This window comes from Brachypodium distachyon, chromosome 3 (assembly GCF_000005505.3).
Source record: "Brachypodium distachyon strain Bd21 chromosome 3, Brachypodium_distachyon_v3.0, whole genome shotgun sequence".
Taxonomy (NCBI): domain Eukaryota; kingdom Viridiplantae; phylum Streptophyta; class Magnoliopsida; order Poales; family Poaceae; genus Brachypodium; species Brachypodium distachyon.
Window position 1 is genome coordinate 2,053,786 of NC_016133.3, and position 19,329 is coordinate 2,073,114.

The following is a 19,329-nucleotide window of genomic DNA, read 5'->3' on the forward strand; positions in this document are numbered from 1 at the left end:
ATCTGAAGCAAAAGTGCAACAGCTTTTGAACAAAAACTGCAAATATTGGAACTTACTATAAATTGCCGGCCAATTAATACAACTTTTGAAGCAAACTCGCAATGAATCGCAAAGTCAGATTACGCACAAAAACAAGTCAGGATATGCAAAGATGGGTATAATATGCAAGAGAAATCAAAGTAGCCTTTCAATCAAGTCAACACAACCTTGTAATCACAGGATTGGCCTAAAATCAAAGCAGGCACAACCATACGCCCCTTAATATATGAGTGTATATTCATCGGTACATTCCCAGACACGACCACCACTAGCTTGTTGCGAAACGAAAGGAAACCTCTGTTTCAGTACGTTAAAGCATTGTAACTATAAGGAAGTGTGATGCCCAAACATAAATCCTTCGGCAGCTGCAGCAGAACGGAAGCAATTGCGCTTCTTTCCTTCAGCATTGCACCTTGCGCCATCGAGTGTGCTCAGTGCTCAACCATCTCCAAGGGTGGACCGTATGAACTACTCAGTCCATGTAGTGCCTAACATCTTTGCCATAAAACTATAACGATCCGCAGCCTCGTCGATCTGAAATTGAATGAAGGGTATGTTAATAAATAAACAATAGAAAATAAGGAGCTGCTCTAGGACTTGTAGAAGTGGTTCTCGCATACCATTTTTTTAGTCGGCCTGCCAGCTCCATGCCCTGACTTGCGGTCAATGCGACCAATTATTGGGTTGGTCTGCCGGGTGTCCTCATTGCTAGTGCACAAGACATACTGCAGTGTCTATGAATGGCAAGTGAAGCAAAAGGTGTAAGGTGAGGGAACACATTACGGAAAATGAACAGCTAATCATTAGATAATGCTTCTTGTTGACAACCAAGATACCTGACAACAATCCGACCAGACAGTGAAGTCTACAGTTCTAGGTTTGGAATTAAGCATTGACAACAATCATGATTCAAAAATACCCGGAATTTCATGAAAAAAGTGAAAGTGAAGACGTAAGATCTGATGCATCACATTGTATCTCCGATATGAGACCCAGTGTAAAAGAAGAGAATCAGGACAATTTGATACTTATTCATTAAAAAGAACCAGACTTATTTGCACATCTTTCAAGTTTCTTCTCCATACATAACGTACATTTGTCGTCAATTTTCGTAATGAATAGAATGCCAAGTGGTAACAGGACACTGATTCTAATCGAGGACCGCATGATTCAATTCAAATGAAAGGATAAATTAACTTACTGCTAACAGCTTCAACGAGTGCAATGGCACAACACGGTCATCATGATCAGCTGTCAACAGCATGGTTGCTGGATATTGACAATGATTGCCAAAGCTTTGCTCCCAAGGTTTCCTCACATTATGAAGGGGAGAATATCTAGTACAGCACAAGGAAAACAATTCGAGTATAATTTATTTAGTAAAATCCAAGAATGATGAAACTAATATGACTTGCAACTTAGGGAACAAACTAGATCAACCGGCAGAATAATAGAAGGCCACTGCCCTATCATGTCATGAGCAAGATCACTTTTACTGTCTGGTCCTAATGGGAGATGTATTTTGGCTGCTCGGTTTGTACCGTAGCAATATTGCGGCAATGTTCCTGTGGGCCCAGTGGTGTACCATTAGTTGCAAACTGGAGGAATAATGTTTTTTTGTTAGCTTTGTTTACTTGATATATTCCATACATTCCCTCCATTTGAAGATATCTATCTGACATGCAAACCTAAGAGGAAACACAAAATTTCAGAAATATATTATGGAATACGACCATATTTTGGCGATATTCTAAGTTGTCCCACGACCAATGCAGTAATGGCTGTATAATGTCTAAAGTAATGGCAAACAGTAATTCTGTACTCTGGTACTGAGAATAAAAGAAACTCCCATACTTGATAAGCCAGTTAAACTCTTCTTCCTTATCTGAACAACCATAATCTGTAGTCCAGGCATGGCCTATAGAAAACATCAAACATCGACTGATAATCTCTATCAATATATACAGGTAAAGCACAGCTAATCGCCTAATCAACAATAGAAGTAGAGAATACCAATTGTGAATTTGTGAAAACGAAGCATGTCCATGACACCAACATGAGCAAGAGCACACCCAAAGAGATCAGGCCGCTGCAACACCGTACAGGTTAAACGGTTAATAAACATGCATGTCAGATACTACATGTATTACTATGTAAACTTGAACGGCTAGTGTAGCTTTGTAAATAAAATGAGAGATTACTCTAACCTGGTTAATGCAAGCAGCGACTAGAAGACCGCCATTGCTTCCACCTTCAATACATATTTTCTTGTTACTGGTGTAACCAGCAGAAATAAGGAATTCAGCACAAGCAATGAAGTCATCGAAGCAATTTTGTTTCTTTGCAAGTGCTCCAGCTTTGTGCCACTCCTCCCCATATTCTCCACCACCCCGGATGTTTGCAATGCAGACAACAGAACCCATGTTCTTGCATAGAACAAGACGACTAACACTGAAGGAAGGGGTAATGCTTATGTTGAATCCACCATAACCATAAAGCAAAGTTGGGTGTGATCCATCAAGTTCGATATCTTTCTTCGACATTATGAACATCGGAATCTTGGTTCCATCCTTACTAGGGACAAAAATCTGAAAATTTAGTATAGTTAGCAAAACTAAAACAGTTTGGGAAAGTAACTACCAAAAATCACATACGGAAAACAGTACTATTTCATGACAGGCCAAAGAAAAGGCTATGAGCTTAAAAGTATTTAGAAGAAGTTCTCCAATGAGTCAGTACTTCAAGGACAAGTAAATTTGTTAAAACACCAAAAGATATGTCCTCGCCCTTTTTTGGTGCTAAACTGATACATGAAGGAAAACTGTAATTATCATTTACTTAAATCAGCAGTCTGTACAGACTATTATTTTTATAAAACTTGGTAATAAATTAGGATATGCATATTATACCTGCTTAACTTCAAAGCTTGTGCGGTCAAACCCAGGAACTGAAATTTCACGAAAAACCTTCATTTCAGGAGTTGTAGATGATAAATTACACCTGTAAGTAATACCCGGAGAAAGAAAGCTCGTGAAGCCAATAAAAACTTCCTTGTCTTCCCGTCTACAAGAGACCTCTGAAACAGAACCAATCTCTAGAGGCAACTGGTTAAGCAAATTTCCAGTTATAAGGTCCCTTATCTGCAGAGTATGCTTGACATCTGACATGTAACACACCACCAACTGGTTTCCATTAACCGCATCAGCTGACTCAAGAACATCTCTTTCATGCTCAGCAAGAACATCAGTCCACAGCTCTGGCTTTTTTATATTTACCCTTACCAGCTTATTCTTTGGGGCATTTTTATTGGTCAGAAACGTAAATTCATCACCATCATTTGCCACAACTTGATACTGAGCATCAAAGTTGTCTATAAGCTTGACAAATGGAAGCATATCCTTTGTCTCTTTGAATCCCTCTATTCCTTGAGGAAGAGAAGAAATTTCACAATAGTATAGCTTATTGACAGGATCACAACCATCATAGGTACCCAGTATGATGTACTGCCAACAAAACATAAGATTAAGATAACTATCTTTTGTAGGCAATATAACCCCACAGGCTTCACTAATTAAAGATTCAAATATATAAAATCAATAGTCCATCTGCTTTTTATGGTTGCCTGGTTGGTGCAACATATGGAAACTACTTTTAAAAAGCATGCAAATTACACCTTTAAAAAAATATTAGTGCAACTTTCATTCTGAAAGTGGTTTCAGGCACTGTGCTTTTGCAATTTTAGTCCTATTACAATATTAAGTCTATATTTACGGCTGCCCAATGTGAAAGCATTAGGATGAAAATGAATACCCTTTTGCCATTTCAGACATAAACTAACAGCAAGACCCAAGCTTTGTCCATACCACAACCCAAGGGGAAGATCTGGCAGCCACAATTAGATGAGATTTGTTGGCTGGGCTTGTTTAGTCAAATATATATTGATTAACATATGCGGTAGCTGGTTATCTATTAGTTTATATGGTAGTTGATTTGTTCCTGATTGTTTAAGACTTCTATATATGTGTTATTATCATCCTTTGAAGTTATGCAGAAAAGAATAGACAGAACCAAGATCATTTAGATTGTAATCTTGAATCAAGCCAAAGAACTGATCCAACAGGAACAGATCATCAGATCGAATTGTGGTGTTTGTATTGCGAAAAAATTAATTATACCATTTGTGCAAACACTGGTAATATATGACTGAACAGAAAGTGAAATTTTACATATGGTATTTAATCATTCTAAGTACTAAATCAAATTGGTGGAGCAAGATATGATCACAACGTAATGCAAATTATGATTAAGGTCCTACATTTTTTTGGCTAGAATGGTAACAATATCAGGATCCTTCCTTTGTAATGTACCGAATTGTTCCACTCAATTAAGGATCATAAAATCTGGAGACTCGAGTGAAGATTTTGACAACCTTGATGTAGACACATCGAGAAGATAAATGAAGAAACAAATAAGCACTTAGATATGATCTTAGAGAGGGAGGGAGGGGGAGACACCTTTCCATCTTCAGTCACCGAAGCACCGATGGTATACTTGGGGTTATCAGGGTCTTTCCAGCATAATATATCCTCTGACTGATCAGATCCCATGACATGGTAATATATCTGATGATTAAGATTGATATTTGTCTCGGTTCCAGCATCCAATTCCACCCTATCAAAAGGAATGACACAAAGTAAGGAGTGTTTAACTGGATACTATTACTATATGCTATGAAAGATAGAAATTCAAATTGTATACTTACTGAGGTGCAGGATATCGACCATAGAAAAACCCTTTCCCATCATGAGTCCAACTGATAGATGAGAACTTCACCTGCATTGATTAGTAGCCACATGTAGGATTTTATTACAAGAATCAACATGCAAGCACTACTGTCTGTACAAAAAAAATGATTTTAGTAAGGTGCGGTGGCGAGTTGTGCCTACTTACCCAAGAGAGTTTGTCAGGCATAGGCTGCCTGTCTGCAATTCTCATAACATGAATAGTGATCCAATCGCTCCCACTTTCACTTAGCCCATAAGCAATGTACTTGCCATCCTCGCTAATAGAGTATGTCGAAAGAGCAACTGTCCCATCCTTACTTAGAGTATTTGGATCCAAGAGAACATCTGCCTCCGCATCCAAATCATCCTGCATCGGCAAAGCTCATGTCAGTCGACCTACTCCACCAACTCGTCAATACCATATGTGAGCAGTATAATTTCAATAGGCACACAACAACAGTCCAACCAAGCAAATCTGATGAATCAGAAATAATAGTAATAGTTAGGTAATCACATGGGTGTGTAGCGTAATTCTAATCTGAAGTAGCACCAACGCCAAAATCATGCCATTGAGCGTGCCAGAGCAGCACCATTTGAATACAGACACACCAATGGTCAAACTAATCAAACCAGACGAACCGAAAACAATGCTAGTTATATACTCATGTGGGCATATTTCTAATCGGAATTAGCACGCATGGACACCAGATCATCCTCTCACCACCAATTAGGAGCACGAGAGTGAGAGGAAAAAATAAACAGAACGACGCGGCATGCTAGGCAAACCCGATCAGGCCTTGTAGCGAACACAGTTGCGGCGGCGTGTACCTGCACGTAGAGGACGCTCTGGGCCTGGAGGCCGGAGTTGTGGAAGTGGAAGTACTTGTCCCCGCGGCGGAACGGGGCCCCGTGGCGCGGGTGGTCGAACAGCCGCGTGACCTCGCGGCGCAGCGCCTCCCTGTCGCCGCACTCGGCGAGCACGGACTCCGCCAGCTCCACCTGCCGCTCCACGAACTGCTTCGTCTCCTCCGCGTCCGGGTCCTCCAGCCTGCGGCAAACCACACCCCCAAATAATTAAACAAGCCTCGAGAAACACAACGAGCGCGGCAAAGGCAGGACAGGACAGGATTGGTTACCAGCGGTAGGGGTCGGGGATCTGGACGCCGTGGTAGGAGTCGACGACGGACTCGTCGCGGCGGGCGGGCGGGTAGGAGAGGCGGACGGCGTCGCCGGCGACGGAGCCCATGGCGGCGGCGGCGGCGGCGCGCGGGAGGAGGAGGAGGGTGCGGCCGCGGCGGCGATTGCGAGGAGATGGGAGGGAGATGGATTTCGAAGCGAGCACCCGGCGGAGGAAGGGGAGCGATTTGTTAAGTAGGAGAAGCATTTGCTTGCTGTTGCTGGCTTGGATGTGCGGGGACGAGGTTGGGCGCTGAGGGTTTAACTGAATGGCAGGTGGGCCATGGTGGTCCTGGAGAGTCGGTAGGCTTTGACGGGGCGGAGTTTAAGCGTCAGTTCTGTTCAAACTTGCAAGTCCAGAAAAATAGAGTTAAACATGCTCGCAAGTAAAAGAGGCGATGGATTTTTTTTCTTGTACATAGATTTTGTTTAGGGAATTATAAATTCTGCTTTGGTTTCAAAGAAAATTCAAGAGTGTTCTCTGGCGGTACACGAGGTTGTGGTTGTATATTATGTCGTTCAACGGATGAGTTGCTGGCTACGAGTGCCGATCAAAAGATACTACTCCCTCCCTACCGAATTAATTGGTGTCGGAAATTTCGCAATTTTTTTTTGCTATTTTCCGAAATCATTCTACTAGAAAATTTGCAAAACAACCCCTGTAGTTTTTCGAGATCAACGTACAGTCCACGTTCAATTGAAGATGTGGACTGCAGGTTGATTTCGTAATTTAACTGGGTTTTTTTTTTTACAAAATGGCCGGCGCCAATTAACTGAGAACGGAGGAGTATGAATTAGGGTTAATTGGATCTATGCCATTCTCTATTTCATCGGTTGGAGATATGCCATTACAAAAACTTGACTTGGAGAAATGCCACTCTAACTTTTTTATACCTCTATTCATGCCATTACGTATAGACATAGCTCTATACACAATTTTTTTTCCCATCCCAAGTCTGACAGTTTTATTCATCTTATTCCCCACGCGTTCCTCATACCCCGTCCCCAACGGTAGACTCATATTACCGTTTTTTATTTTCTGTAATTTTCATAGATTTTTCTGAGAAGATTGAATTATGGGTCAAATTTGAATTTTTTTGAACTTTTATGGCGCCTGGAAGACTCGAACGTCCTGCTGAACGTTGTAAATAGGGGTATTATGGTAAATACTGTTGTACATGCTGAAATACATGTATTTTATGAGCACTTATTGGTCTTAAGTGGACAGAATGGCATTTATAGAGGTATAAGAAAGTTATAGTGACATTTCTCCAAGTCAAGTATTTTAATGACATATCTCCAACCGGTGAAATAGAGAGTGGCATAGATCCAATTAATCCTATCAATTATGGCATGTCAATATCGCATTCGGTATTTTTATGCTAGGAAGGATGCATGGACGTTTGGAAACGTGCATCATCCATCATTGTCTTTTATGTTCTTTGGTTCTCGGGTTTCTATATTTGTTACAGACGTGTGTCCTTTTGCCTTGCTACCTCCTGCAGTGATATCTTTTTCTTGTGGGACTGATAGCCCACCATTGTTACTTGTATCGACTGTGTTCTGTTATCTTTCGCTCAGGAAGCTCCACTCGTGTGGATTTCAATTGGATACCGGCCTCCTCGATGATAAGTCGTGGACTGTGTTCCACCAATTCGACTACTCAAAGAAAGAAGACTTCACGTTTTAGTCCTGCATTGGCTTTGCTGTCTTATATTCCTTGGCTTTCTTCGTGTGCTCAAAAGACAACAAACAATGGTCGATGACAACACATCCACCTCGACGATATCGTCCAATAGCACTTAAGCACACCTGTGAAACGAGCACAAGAGAAGACCCATGATCACGCGACGATTAACAAGAGCTGTCTGATGTATTCATTCCATCATGAACTATTTTGCAATGCAGGAATACTACTGTACTAATGTATCTACGATAAAAATAATTAGTACTTCCTCCGTTTCATAATTCTTGTCGAAATATTACATGTATCTAGACGCTTTTTAGGAATAGATACATCTATTTTTAGACAAATTTGAGACAAGAATTATGGAACGGAGGGAGTACGGAGTAACATTTCAAGATAAAAAGAAAAGAAAAAAAATCCACGGCGGTTGCTATACGGGCTGCGGGGCGCACACTCGCTCGGTCACTCTCCCCGACTCATGCCTTCACAGCACCCCAAACCCTAAGAGCAACTCCAGGAGCTTCCCTATATCCCATCCCCTAAATCTCATATATGAGGATCCCCTATACCATTTGCCCCCCCCCCCCCCCCAAATCACAACACTCTTCGGCAGATTCCCCATGATTTGTCTATATTATATTCATATCTTTCAACCGATTTGCTAAACTTCAATATTTCAAATGAGTCGATTTGAAATCGTATATTTGAAACGCATATAATTAAATTAAAATGTTTTATTTTATTCATAATTAATTATTTAAGTACACTATAATATTATATTTTAATTAACATAGTCTTTATAAATTACGAAATCTTCTATACCGGGTATATTTCCAACGGTTATATTTCCAACAGCTATATTTTGAACAGCTCTTTTTCAAACGGCTATATTTTTCCTATATATATGAAGCTGTGAAGCCATTGTCCATTCACTCTCCACCCATCTCTGAATCTCCCCTCACACAACTCACACAATGAGTCGCAGCTTACTTTGGCAATGCGTGAGCTCGTCGTTGTCAGATGAAGATGACGGCAACGAGGACAACCAGTACGACGACGAGGACAACCGCTACGACGACGAACTAATGGTTGCTACGGCAGCCTTAGTTCTTCATCAGAACATGCGGTTGAATCCTCGACGCCATGGCTGTTCTGTGCCAGGGCGTCAGGTCATACACCGCAATAGGGCAGCCGGGCATGCTAGATTACTTGAAGACTACTTTGCACAACATCCTATCTATGGGCCACCATTCTTTCGGAGAAGGTATGCAATGCGTACATTTTTATTTGTTAGCATTTTTGTTGTTTATCTTGTCTGCATTTCATTATATATCTTTGTTCACACAGGTTCCGGATGGCTCGGCCGCTGCTTTTCCGCATTGTACAAGCTGTGCGGGAACATGATGGCTATTTTCTGCAAAGGAGAAATGCCGCTGGAGTTCTTGGGTTAACATCTCTGCAAAAGGTAACCGCGGTATTCCGAATGTTGACTTATGGTGTAGCGGCAGATGCTACAGATGAGTATGTTCGGATTGGAGAAAGTACTGCTTTAGAGAGTTTGAGAAGATTTGTTAAAGCTATTGTTGAAATCTTTGGAGAAGAGTATCTTAGATCTCCAGATGAAGCTGTACTGCTAGGTTGCTTGCAATTGGAGAAAGCAGAGGCTTTCCTGGAATGCTAGGAAGTATCGATTGTATGCATTGGGAGTGGAAGAATTGCCCTTCGGCATGGCAAGGTATGTATATTGGCCATGTCCAGGAGCCCACAATCATTCTTGAAGCCGTTGCTTCACAAGATCTTTGGATTTGGCATGCCTTCTTTGGTTTACCAGGCTCTCTGAATGACATCAATGTTCTTCACCGTTCCCCTATCTTTGCAAGGCTGGTAGAAGGACAAGCTCCAGAAGTTAATTATATTGTCAATGGAAACAATTATTCAATGGGGTATTACCTTGCAGATGGGATATACCCACAAATAGTCCATACAACAAATATTCTGCATACAACAAATAGTTCATTTAGATCGTCCATAAGCAATGATATCACGTCTTAACAGCTTGTAGTATTCTTGTTGGTCCACATCCATAGAACTTAAGTCCTTGTTCATGATTTCCATTTCCTGATTTATCTTCTCCAATTCAAACTTTCTCTCTCAATTGCAAGTACTCCAACATAACGCTCTTTTTTTCCTGCCTCTCTTGCTTCCTCTCTTGCATTTCTTGCCATCTCTCTTGCTTCCTCTCTTGCCCGTCTTTCCATGTCTCTTGCTTCTTCCACCGCCGTCCTCTTTGAAAACACAAGATCCAAAGCCATCACAACAGAACTATCATCACTAGAGATAACATTTTAACCTCGACGTTGCCGCTCTTTCTCCGCCTTCTTGCCAATAGGTCTCTTCATGTGATCCGCTTTGGCTGGAGATGTAGTTTCAGATTCATCAATATGTACTGTGTCGGTTCCTGGAGTAGACATACTTGGACTTGCATTGGAGCTTGACTTTTGTTTTTTATTACTTTGAGATGACCTATCAATTTGAGCTAACCATTTTTTATTGAAACGTAGCATGCTCCAACAGTGCAACAAAACAAATGGTCTTTTAGACTTGTCTGTTGCTTTGTACATTGAACAACAATCTGCACATTATCGTTAAAATAACTCTACTTGAACAAAAGATAAGAAGGTACTATCAAAGTGAAATGATATAAAAATGCATTACCTTATCTTGTTCCGTCTTCACGCTTGCATTCCTATTTGTAATCTGCTGAAAACAACCACAAAATCTGCCAACTTGTTCCTTCACAACAGCCCAACGGTGTGTGAGAGAACTAATGTTGCGGTCACTTCCTTCAGGCTTGTGCAATTCATATTGCTCATGAATTCTCTTCCAATAAGTAGCATTCTTTTGTTCATTCCCTACTATTGGATCCAAACTAGCATACAACCATGCCGAGACCAACACTTGGTCTTCCTCAATGGTGAAATTTTTTGTTCACTTGTTGTTTGGTCTCACCGGAGGAGTAACAATTTCAGTTGGCATTGGTTGCTCTCCAATTGGGCTGTAATTGTGAGTGTCATCCCAAACTTCATCAACGCCGACTCTCTCACTCAATAAACTGGTATACATACCCATTGCATCATCTTGAGAATCCATCACAGCACTCTGTAATTTCACAAATGGTAGACAAATATCATTTCTATTTGTACAAAACTTTGCTTCAATTTGCAATGTCATATGCAAGAGTGATCAAAATTGCGCTGCATTCTCTCATCTCTGCCATCCCAAGCGCTCCTTCTCACGTTGGACAGGACCACCGGCGCTTCCCTCTTCTCCTCCTCCCTCCCCGGCGCCTCTCTCTTCCCTCGCCCGCGCCCCTCCCCTCTTCTCCTCCTCCCTTTGGACAGCAGCCCCGCTAGCCCAATCCCCTGCCCGCGCCCCTCCCCTCTTCTCCTCCTCCCTCTGGACAGCAGCGCCGCCAGCCCAATCCCGTGCCCGTGCCCCTCCACCTCCGCCCAGATCCTCAGCCCGCGCCCCTCTTCCCTCCCCTCTGCTCCCTTCCAACGCCCGCGAGCCTACCCTGCACCCTTGCCCCTCTCGACAGCAAAGAAGAAGAAGATGCAGAAGAAGAATACCTGGGCGGAGGCGCAGAGCAGAGGAACGCGCAGGAGGGAGATCTCCGCCTCGGTGGTTGCCGGATGGGGGATCCCGAGCGCGCTCGCCGATATGAGAGATCCCGATCGGGATTTGGGACGCTCGCGGATATGGGGCATGAGATTGGACTTCTGCTGCAGAGTGGTTTTGGGCCCAAAAGCCCCAAATTTAACCATTGGGGGTCATACAGGGCATCCGCTGGAGTTGCTCTAATCACCCGTCCCGATTCCTCCCGCGGCCACCGGCCATGGCACCGCCGGTGCCGTACCTCGTCGACGAGATCCTCGAGGAGATCTTCCTCCGCCTGCGCACTCCGGCCGCGCTCGTCCGCGCCTCCACCGCCTGCTTATCCTTCCGCCGCATCATCACCGGGCGTCCCTTCCTCCGGCGCTACCGCAAGCGCCACCCGCCGCCGCTCCTCGGCTTCGTCGACCGACACGGCTTCCACCCCGCCCAGCCGCCCTACCCGTCCGCCCCGCTCGCCAGTTCCCTCGCTGCCGCCGCCGATTTCACCTACTCTTTCGTCCCCAGCCCTAACGACGAGCGCTGGAGATCCGTCGACGCCCGCGACGGCCGCGTCCTTCTCCAGGAACACCGCTTGGGTCTGAAATACTTCAGAATGAACCTCGCGGTGTGTGATCCGTTGTCACGCCACTCCGTGCTTCTTCCACCCATACATAAGGACCTGTTAGTCCTGGAAGCAGAGTTTCCTATTGAGATCGTGCGCGTCCTCGCTCCCGTTGGTGAGGAGGGTGAAGACGAGACGTCGTTCAGGGTGTTTGTCTTTGCCTGCTATAAAACCAAGCTGGTTGCGTTCGTCTTCTCGTCCGTTGCACCGCAATGGTGTATAGCTGCATCTCGCAGTTGGACATCTTTGGGCACGGAATCTCCCCATTTCATGGCTGCTTTGGGTTGCCGTGGCTTGTCCTGTTTAGACTACGTGCGCGGATGCTTCTACTCGACGTGGCCTTGGATGGACAAGTTGCTCATGATAAACACACAAACAATGGAGTTCTCCACAGTCAATGATCGCACTGGGTACCACATGAAGCTCAGAAGTCTGCCTGGACAGGCAGACGAAGTTCTCGCCAGAAATGATATGCTGTGCAGACGTAGGCCTGGCCAGCCAAGAAGTTTGCCTGCCATTGTAGTGGGCAGAGAAGGAACCCTTGAGATGTTCTCTCTAGTTGGTGATCACAGTCCAGAAGGCTCGTTTCATCTCTATCATACCACTCAGCTAAAAAACGATCAATCTTCCATGGAATGGCAGCTGGAGAATATTATACCGTTGCCCGGCCAGTATGACTATTTCACCTTGGGCGCAGCTGGGGGATTCTTATTCCTTGGAGCCACTACAGAAGATCAGCTGTACATCGCTATAGACTCCCCAGTGTGTTTGTCGAGGACTGGTTGGGATGTAGACTATTTTTCGCTGGAGGTCCAAACTTCTAAGATTACGAAAATTTGTAGGAGGAAGAGCCAATTTTTCCATTATGAAGATGTTTACTGGTACTTCGGCCTCCCCCCATCATTGTCAAAACCAAGTATATGAAGTGGTAAGTCTATTTCGCTTATTTATGTTTTCCTGATTGTTCATGTATGAAGTTACAATCTTATGCTATTATGGGAACTGTCAAACTAGGAAGGTGATCGTGATTTGTTTCCATGCTGTTCAGCAATTACCAATTTACCATCCAACCAGGCAAATAAGAAATAATTTTATTTCATATGAGGAAAGGCATATATATCCTACCAAATTTGCATAACCTGCACATAAGTTCCAGAAAAACATTAATTTACCATTCGCATGTTATGTTTCTGCTATTATGTGTGTATACTGTATACTGCTTCTTAACTGGAATAGGATTATTAATTGATAGTTTGTCCCTCTAATAGATGTAATGTACCTCTATTGGTTGCCCCTTCCGTTCCTAATTGATCATTTGCCCCTCGTGGACTTTTGGGTCAACCCTTTGCCCTTTCTAATTGTGCAATGTATTGTTTTGTTCAATTATGTTTCCTCAAGTCAGACTTCCCCCCCTTCTTTTTCTATCCTTGATCCTGGTATTTGGGTTCGACCATATGCTGGCGTCTGAGGAGTTGCAACAATGGCAGCTCTGATGGCTGTTGTTCAATGTAGGCACTTCTAGATGTGCTGATGCTTTGAAGTTTGAATTCCAACATCGATACCATGGCTTTGTCCAGGCGGACTACATTATGATTAGTTGTGGACCCAAATTGTTCATGTAGAAAGTTACTGTTTTATGATATTATGATAGCATGTCAAACCATGGAAGGTGGTCACGATTTGCTGAGTTCTGTTCAACAATTGACATGCAACAGGGCAAATAAAGACACATTTTCATTTCATAGCTGAAAAGCTTCTATGTCCCACCAAATTGGCTTAACCTGTTTGTGACAGTCTGTCAGTTAATGTTTGAAGAGCATTCACATCTTCCTTTTATTTACCATTCACATTGTATGTTTCTGCTACTTGTGTATTCTGCTTCCCAACTGGAATAAGATAACTCTGGACTCTTTCGAAACAGAGTGCACATGCAGCTTATGTGCCTTTAGTCTTAAACTGTACTGTATTTTCAATTAACTATAGAAGCGATGGTTTCTGTTGCAACTACCTGAGTTGCATATTAATTTGAACCAAGTATATATGCAGGGATGAAGCCGCTGTGCTTTTGGGTCTCTTATTTGGGCCATGCATCTGAAGCTTTTGAGGACAAATGGAGGATGGACAAGTTGGTACTGCGAAATATGCTGGCTAGATATAGTACTAGAGCCTTGGTATTACTCAGTCTTAGTTAAGAATTTGCGTTTATGTACTTTGCTGTGTTGTTATTAAGCATATTTAATCTAGACATGTTGTCACCGGATTTGTCGAAGTCTAATGTGTAGAGTTATACTCTTCTTATGTGGCTAAGAATGGCCATGGCTTAATGTGTTGGTGCGGTTTGTGGCCACAACACTTGTTCTTGTACAGGACTCGACCTCGTGGTTGCAGCCACCTTATGTTCTGCTCATTGTGTTCATGCCTCATCTAATTTTTATGCATTTGATGATTTATTTCTGCTTGACTGTCATTGCCCATATTTGACAGTCGCCACATTGATTTGTCTACACCTTGTAAGATACTCCTTATTAAATTTGTTTTGGTGATGATGTGCTAGTTTAGATTTTGACACGCATTCGCTTTATTTGTCTATGTTGTTTGGCACATGTCCTTTGTTTCAGTTACCTAGGGCATACTTTTCAACGATTCTTATCATCATTATACGGTGGCGCGGCTCGGGGGAGAAGGGAGGCGATGCTCGGGGGTGACGGGGCAGGGCCACGGGGGAGCGGGAGGAGGAAGCCTTTGTGTATTGTTCGGGCCGGTGGTACCGGCTGAGACATGGGTCTTGTTCCTTCCGCCATTGATGCCCACGGGGGAGCGGGAGGAGGACACTCGGTAGCGACGCGCGCCTCATGGGACGGGAACCGGATCCGACGGCAGCGAGTATTAGGGATCGAGCACAACTTGTTAGGGTCAGGGAGCGGGAAATGGGTGCGAGAGCAGTGCGGCCTACGGCCGGAGTGGAGAGGGAGAACTGGATGCAGGGTCGGCGGCGACTGCTTAGCGGAAGGAGAGGATCGCGTTGGGGACGGTTAGGATTTGTGTTTGGAAACTAGAGTTGTGTTGGTCATATTTATATAAGAGTTTGTTATTGGGCCTTTAGGTTTGTTGTGGGCTGCAATTTCCAAAAAGAAAGGGAGGGAAGGGAAGAAAAAAAACTCTGACGTAAAATATGTACGACTACCAAAAATGAAAGGAAGAGAAGGGAGGTGAATTGGATTTTCTGGTAGAAAGCACACAATCCGTGTGCTTCCTCCCGATTTGTGGAGCACCATCTAACCCGGATCAGTGACGTGCCTATCTCTTCCTCTGTTTTCTTTATTTGCTCTTATCCTTTTCTACCGCCCCTGCCCCTCTCTCCTCCATCCCTTCTCTGCCACCACCGAGGCTTTACAAAATGGCCTTTTCCATATAAACTACTCCCTCCGTTCAACAAAAGATGTTTCAAATTTGTCAAAATTTGGATGTATCTATGCATGATTTAGTGTATAATTGATTGGTTTAACGGTTAACCAAGTTTTCTGACTGGGAATCAGCATTAGAACTTCTCGCCCTTTTCTGAGTTTTCTCCAACCATGCAGTCTGATTTTGTTTGCAAGGAATTAACTTGCGGATCATGTTTCCAGAAACACAGGCGAAGCGAACGTGATCCACTCACAGCACAGCTAGGCAAGCACCTAGTGGAAAATGACAGAGCTCAGACACACGGGGGCTGGAAGGGAAGCTGAGTGAGGCACTCACTGGGGAAGCTCGCCTCCGTCTAGGCCTGGACAAAAAGACTGAAGTTCGATAATCTTATTAAACGCTCGCTAATTCGGTTTGTTAAGGGCTCGGTTTGTTAACTAACGAACCAAACAGGGCTTTCTTTCAGATCGTTAAGCTTAACGACCTTAACAAGCGAGCTCGGCGAGCGCTCGTTAAGCTCGTTAGCGAGCTCGTCTCGTACATCGCTTGTGAGTGGCTACTGAAACTTATTTTGTTGTTGGAATTATGTTATTGTTTCTCTTTTGTTGTGTTATTTCTAATCTTTATGGCATTGTTTAACTTTTTATATTCTACTAGCAGAATACCCGTGCGCTGCCACAGCCCAGCCAAGGCACTTTTGGGTCTTCTCTTTTTTTTTTCTCTTGGACCACACCCATTCTCGCTCTTGGGCCAGCTTCCCTGAGAGCGTCCTGTTGGGAATATGCCCTAGAGGCAATCATGTATGATGTAATTCCCAATGTATTCATAAATATTATTAAGTTGTCCTTGTTTGAACATCTGATATGTATCATTGAATATGTGATTTGATTGTGGAACTATGTATTCATGTTGTTCATACTAAATTATCCTTAGTCATTGAGGTTGTGCTGGACACATAACCTAGACTAATGTGAAAGTTGGCTGATGACTCGGTTCCACTTGTCATGGGCATGGTGATGTCATTCCAGCTTACACGGACTCGGCTAAAGAGTTTAGCGAGTCGGACTGACCCATATTGAGATGCAACGAGTAGGTCGTCATTTGCATGTCTCAATCAATGTAATCCTTAGACCTGAGGTTATCGCACAATCCGAGTTGTGGATCACCAACTTAGGTTCTGTCAAACGTTGTTCCGTAACAGGGCAGTTATAAAGGCAGAGTTCGGGTTGACTGAGAATCAAGCTGTGTGATGTGGATAACCAAGATGGGATTTTGCCCCTCCGACTGGAGAGATATTCTCTGGGCCCTCTCGAGTGATATGATTCGGAAAGCATGGCCATGCACGACTTGGTTAACTGCTAACCGGGTCGATCGACTAAGAGTTAGTCGGATGAATCGTATATCACAGATCGAGAAGAGAGTTGAACTATTAAAGGGATGACGATTAATCGCCTATAGTTTGACAAGGTATATCGTGAGGCAAAAGGGACTAAGACGTATGTCACATTGGAAGGTACGTCGTCATGACTCGATGGTACTTAGGAGTCGGCATGTTCTGCTAGGAGCCGCTACCGATTGATCGATTGAGAGTCGGACTCCAATCATGTCCAAGTCGCCATGAGCCTGCGGGGTCACACACTTAAGAGCGGGAGCAAGTATTTGGTCGGGTTGGACCCGAACCGGAATTGGGCTGACAATGCGAATTGGACTCGCGGAGTGGATGGGCCACAAGTGCTGGAGCCCACTTCCACTCGGTATATAAGCAGGGGCGTGGGATGCCTAAGGTACACGATTTTTCCACTCTCATGCGTTGAGAACCCTAGCCCCATTCAGTCCAACCGTCGCACCGGACCTAGCAGTCCGCCGCCGGAGTTCCTCCTCGCACGTGTGGATACCGGCAGAGGTGTTGTACGTTCAGCACTTCGACGATCGCGGGATTGGATCGGCTGGATCGGATCGAGGGACTGCACTGCATCAAGGCGCCGCATCGATAATCCGCAACTGCGCGTCTAGTGGTAATCCTCGTGGCCTTCTACCTCGGCTAGATCTTGGGAGTTCGCGTAGGAAAAGTTTTTGTTTATCTCTACGCGCCCCTTCACGTCCATCCCATGCCTGCACGCGCGCGCGTGCCCGTCTTACTCCTCGTGCCAAAAGCAGCACACCCACGCGCCGGCCGCCGCAATCTCCGCCCTCGACGATGCCTCCTCGGCCCGTGACCCGTCCAGGTGCTCTGAACCGTATCCCACGGCCCTTCTCTTCCTTTTCCCTTTCTCAATCATTCCCCATAGCGTGCGTTGTTGTAGCGGCTCCCGTTGGCCCAGATCAACACGCCGGGGATGAAGGCTGAGAGAACGAACACGTTCCCCTATTTTCTCTGGAATTAAACGGTGTCTGACAACATAGAGCCTGTAGGCCAGAGCCGTCGGCTCTCGGATGGAAGGAGCCACCGCATGCTGGACCATATGCTGCATCACAGAATCAATCTGCCGTTGCACCTACAGATAACGAGCACCACCAAAGCAGTAGAGCAAGGTCAAATGTGCGAAGAGATACCTTTGGCCTTTTAATTGTGTTTTCTCCGATGCGTCAGGGGAAGTAGTTATGTTGGATTAGAAAGGGTCTCCGATGATCTCGTTTTTTTAAACGGAATCGTGTGGGTTTTGTTTTTTTAAAAGGAATCGTGTGTGTCTTGGTTTGTTCCTACGAAACCAAACGGCAAGCTAACGTGGTTGGATTCAGTTCGTGATTGTTGTATGGATGCCGATGGGTGCCGTGGCATTTCGTGATTGTATAGGATGAGTTCGGCCTGCTGGCAGGGTGCTGGGCTTGCTAGGTGGTGAGACAGGGGCGTGGGATCGGGCGAGGCGAGCGTGGGGTGAGGGATCGAGCGAGGCGGGAAGGAAAGGTTGACAGGCGACGAAAACGCGTGGTGAAGGGAACGGTCAAAAAAATTTAGATAGAGATAGGTATAGATTTGGTGTCAAAATTTATCCCAAGCAAATAGGTAATGCCCAAAAATTTAGATCTACATGCCATCTATTATCTTAACGAGTTTTTAATGAGCTTAACGAGCGCTCGCGAGCTCTTAACGAACTGAGCCGAACAATGATTTCAGATCGTTAACGATAACGATCTTAACGACCCGAGCTCTTAACGAACCGAGCTTAATGAACTGAGCTCTTAACGAACCGAGCGTGCTCGTTAGCCAGCCCTACCTCCGTCACAAGATTGCTTATGATTGCAGTGCAGATTTCGTTTATTTTGTTCTTTCATCCATTCAGTTTCCATTGATTCGCCTCGTCTCTTAGGCGTCACCATGTGAGGCAAACCACATATCTGTCATATTGTTTTTGTACATTTGTTGTATGTTTTTTTTTTGTCTTTGACGGTGACGTTCTAACGGTTTTTTGAGGCGGCGATGTACGGATTAAGGTCTCTTGGCTCAAAAAACCCTTGCTCTCATGGGACTATTATAGTCTATTCCATGTAGATCTCACGGCACATAATATCATGATTCGATCATCTTTCTCCTTGATTCGGTCATGATTCAACGGTTCGACAAACTGTCTTGTACGGGGTGTGTCCTTTGCCACCACACAATAAACCATATTAGGTCCTCACTCATTGGGGTGGGTGTCTCATGCAGGTCTACAAAAACCTACTAAGTTTGTCCAACTTTTGCAGGTGTCATCATGTACTAATGTTTCGGCACCAGAGATTTTAGAAAATATTAAAATGCAAATGACGCAACTAGAGAAATTGGTTTCAATGGTTTTTGAGGTAAATTCAATTTATCTGAGATCTTAGTTGCCGTTTTAGTTTTCTCGATCAATTGTACTCCTCCCGTCCGGAATAAGTGAATCGGATTGTGTAGATTCACGTGTATCTATACAGTAGATATATACGAATGTAGACAAATTCTAGTCACTTATTTCCGGATGGAGGTAATAGTTTGTGTGTTG

At 44.1% G+C, this 19,329-nt stretch overlaps 2 protein-coding genes across 3 annotated transcripts; one reads left to right on the plus strand and one right to left on the minus strand.

The window, feature by feature from the left end:
* Window positions 1–142: 142 nt before the first annotated feature.
* On the minus strand, window positions 143–6,238 carry LOC100837390 (prolyl endopeptidase). Of its 2 annotated transcripts, XM_003570844.4 has the most exons (12): window positions 5,960–6,234; window positions 5,652–5,871; window positions 4,990–5,190; window positions 4,802–4,872; window positions 4,554–4,710; window positions 2,949–3,542; window positions 2,247–2,627; window positions 2,053–2,128; window positions 1,894–1,957; window positions 1,241–1,376; window positions 660–773; window positions 143–573 (listed from the first exon to the last, which is right to left on the minus strand). In XM_003570844.4, exons 1-12 carry the CDS (start codon window positions 6,205–6,207, stop codon window positions 508–510), a joined length of 2,328 nt encoding a protein of 775 aa, XP_003570892.1. In that variant the 5' UTR covers window positions 6,208–6,234; the 3' UTR covers window positions 143–507. The 2 variants fall into 2 exon arrangements, with proteins under 2 accessions (XP_003570892.1, XP_024317031.1); XM_024461263.1 differs by lacking the exons at window positions 143–573; window positions 660–773; window positions 1,241–1,376 and adding an exon at window positions 1,516–1,727 and having other exon boundaries at window positions 5,960–6,238.
* Window positions 6,239–11,563: 5,325 nt separating this feature from the next.
* On the plus strand, window positions 11,564–14,390 carry LOC112271825. Its single transcript, XM_024462003.1, has 2 exons — window positions 11,564–12,890; window positions 14,009–14,390. Exon 1 carries the CDS (start codon window positions 11,582–11,584, stop codon window positions 12,884–12,886), a length of 1,305 nt encoding a protein of 434 aa, XP_024317771.1. The 5' UTR covers window positions 11,564–11,581; the 3' UTR covers window positions 12,887–12,890; window positions 14,009–14,390.
* Window positions 14,391–19,329: the final 4,939 nt, after the last annotated feature.